This window comes from Amblyomma mixtum, chromosome 8, assembly GCF_055824585.1.
Source record: "Amblyomma mixtum isolate Tamu chromosome 8, ASM5582458v1, whole genome shotgun sequence".
Classification (NCBI taxonomy): Eukaryota; Metazoa; Arthropoda; class Arachnida; order Ixodida; family Ixodidae; genus Amblyomma; species Amblyomma mixtum.
In genome coordinates, this window is record NC_143019.1 from 79767373 (window position 1) to 79769714 (window position 2342).

The 2342-nt window shown below is 45.9% G+C and overlaps 1 protein-coding gene across 1 annotated transcript; it reads left to right on the forward strand.

Moving 5' to 3' along the window:
* The first annotated feature begins 951 nt into the window (after positions 1 to 951).
* LOC149333156 (3-alpha-hydroxysteroid sulfotransferase-like) lies at positions 952 to 1933 on the forward strand. Its single transcript, XM_089557663.1, has one exon. The coding sequence runs from the start codon at positions 965 to 967 to the stop codon at positions 1931 to 1933; it is 969 nt and encodes a 322-aa protein (XP_089413789.1). The 5' UTR covers positions 952 to 964.
* Positions 1934 to 2342: the final 409 nt, after the last annotated feature.

The following is a 2342-nucleotide window of genomic DNA, read 5'->3' on the forward strand; positions in this document are numbered from 1 at the left end:
TGGTTATGCGCCGTGCACACCACGTGCTACAGTGACGTCACACCAAGTGACATACCACGTGACACATGACGTCACGACAGAGGAAGACGGAGGTACACTACAGCCCTTCGCCGTGGTTATGCGCCGTGCACACCACGTGGTACAGTGACGTCACACCACGTGACATACCACGTGACACAGGACGTCACGACAGAGGAAGATCCGTGGCAATCCGGCTTCCGTGGCAATCCAGGCGCCCACCCAACGCGAGTCTCGGGCTTCGCATCTGACCAGTGTTAACCAAGATAAGCCTCAGCCATTTTATTGTTTCGCGCCATGAACGTTCAATATCAATATCGGTTATTTACTAATACTGTTATTTACTAATACTTTTCATGTATTACTAAATTTCTGTTGCCTAAGATCGCATCGTTACTTGCCGGACCTTAATTTTCTTTATTTTCTTCCTAACTACCGCTTATGAGTGCTCGTGTTAAGGAATTTTTCAATTCCCAGTTTTGAATAAATCATTTCATTCTATTTGTATTGAATTTAGAGAAAAAGGGGAGCTAACCACACATCTCTAGAGAAATCAGGACGTGCGACCCTCGCATTTCCCATATTCTGCTCTACCTTGAGCTCTACTCTATTAGGTAGAGCACTCCACACGACATGTGAAAACCATGGGTTCTGGTCTCAAGCGCCGTGACTTTTCTTCTCCTTTCTGCATTGTTCTTAATTAAAATTACCTTGCAGCTAATTACGCCTCACGTTCCCCAAAACACAATACTGCCTATTGCTTTCTTAGGTTTCAGTTCTTAGGTATTTTAAAGTGAATGCTACGCGGCGGCAAAAAGCTGGCTTCTGCCAGCACCTTGCTTCATAATTCAAGTTTAAATACAAATAAAATGTCAAGTTTGGAAATTTAACTCAATCTTTACTCTAAAATTATTATTTGTGCAGGTGGATTCTCTAAAGTCTCATCATGGCGAAGAGGAAGCCGTCCGTTCAAATAATAGATGGTGTACCCAGGGATCCTCACTACAACCCGGACCTCTTGAGGGACGCACTGAGGTTTCTTCCAGGAAAGGGCGACCTGGTCCTGATGTCTTACCCGAAAGCAGGGACGCACTGGGTTCTCTACATTGTGCAGCTCATACTGAAAAGAGGCCAGCCCGTGAGCTCTTATGAACAGTTCAAAGAGAACATGCGCTATCTTGGAGGATCAGAGTTGGAAGGCTGGAAGCCAAGCCTGCCCTTGCGGCTGCTGCAAGCGCACCTTTCACCGCCACAGGGGGCCGTAAGCGCCGCAGCAAAGTACATCTACGTAGCTCGGAACCCGTGGGACTTGGCTGTATCTCATTTTCACTTCGTGACCAAACTCAGCCTTTACAGCTTTCAGGATGGCTCTTTTGATGAGTTTGTTGAGGCCTTCCTCACTGAGGGCATAGCCGGGTACGGCACCTACTTTGACCACGTTCTTTCCGGATATGGCTTGAAGGATGAGCCTAACGTGTTCTTCGTTTGCTATGAGGACCTCATGGAAGACACGCCGGGTACGATACTGAAACTGGCGCACTTTCTCGGAGAAAGCTACGCCCGAGAGTTGCAAGAAAACGAACACTTGTTCCAGAAGCTACTGGAACGTAGCATGGCGGAGAATATGAGAGAAGTAATGGTTGCCAATTTCGCCATCAGCGCACTAACTGAGGCAAATGCATGGAGTGAAAACCATAAAGAAGCATGGAAGGACGCATATCAGGATGACACCAGTAAATATAACTTCGTAAGAAAAGCCAAGGTTGGCGGCTGGAGAGAATATTTCTCTCCAGAACATCTCCGGCACATGGAGGCAGCTATAAGGAGGACGGAACAAACATCGGCGGTGATGGACCTGTGGAGAAACATCCGCAAAGAGGCTGCTGAAGTGGCTGGCATAGAATATGAGAAATAAACTTCCATCGTTTTCTCTACCATGGCAAATGGACCTCGTCAAGTTCTTTTTCTCGTATAAAGGTGTCACGAATGGCCTTGTTTTGACCTTAACGAGCAGGAGAAAAAGAGTGTATTTCACCAATGGTAGATTTCTAGTTGGTCGCTATAACCTTGGGTCTTCTTTGCGTGGTTGATATAACAGTATATCTTGATATAAGTTGATATATAAATATAAGAAATATCTTCCCTTCCATGTAGGAGGGGCTACATATCTAAAATTTCGCGATCAACTCGCATGTCCTGTCCCGCTCAAGACACATCAAGCACTTTCCGCTGTTTACCTCCCAGCGTGTTTTTGGTCTGGCAGCGTTTTTTTGCACGGCCATGTTTGCTGTATTTTTCTTCAGTTTTGCTTCAGCATGTAAATT

Bases quoted from the DNA above. Each gene is read 5' to 3' on its own strand.
- LOC149333156 (XM_089557663.1), top strand. From the start codon at position 965: ATGGCGAAGAGGAAGCCGTCCGTTCAAATAATAGATGGTGTACCCAGG.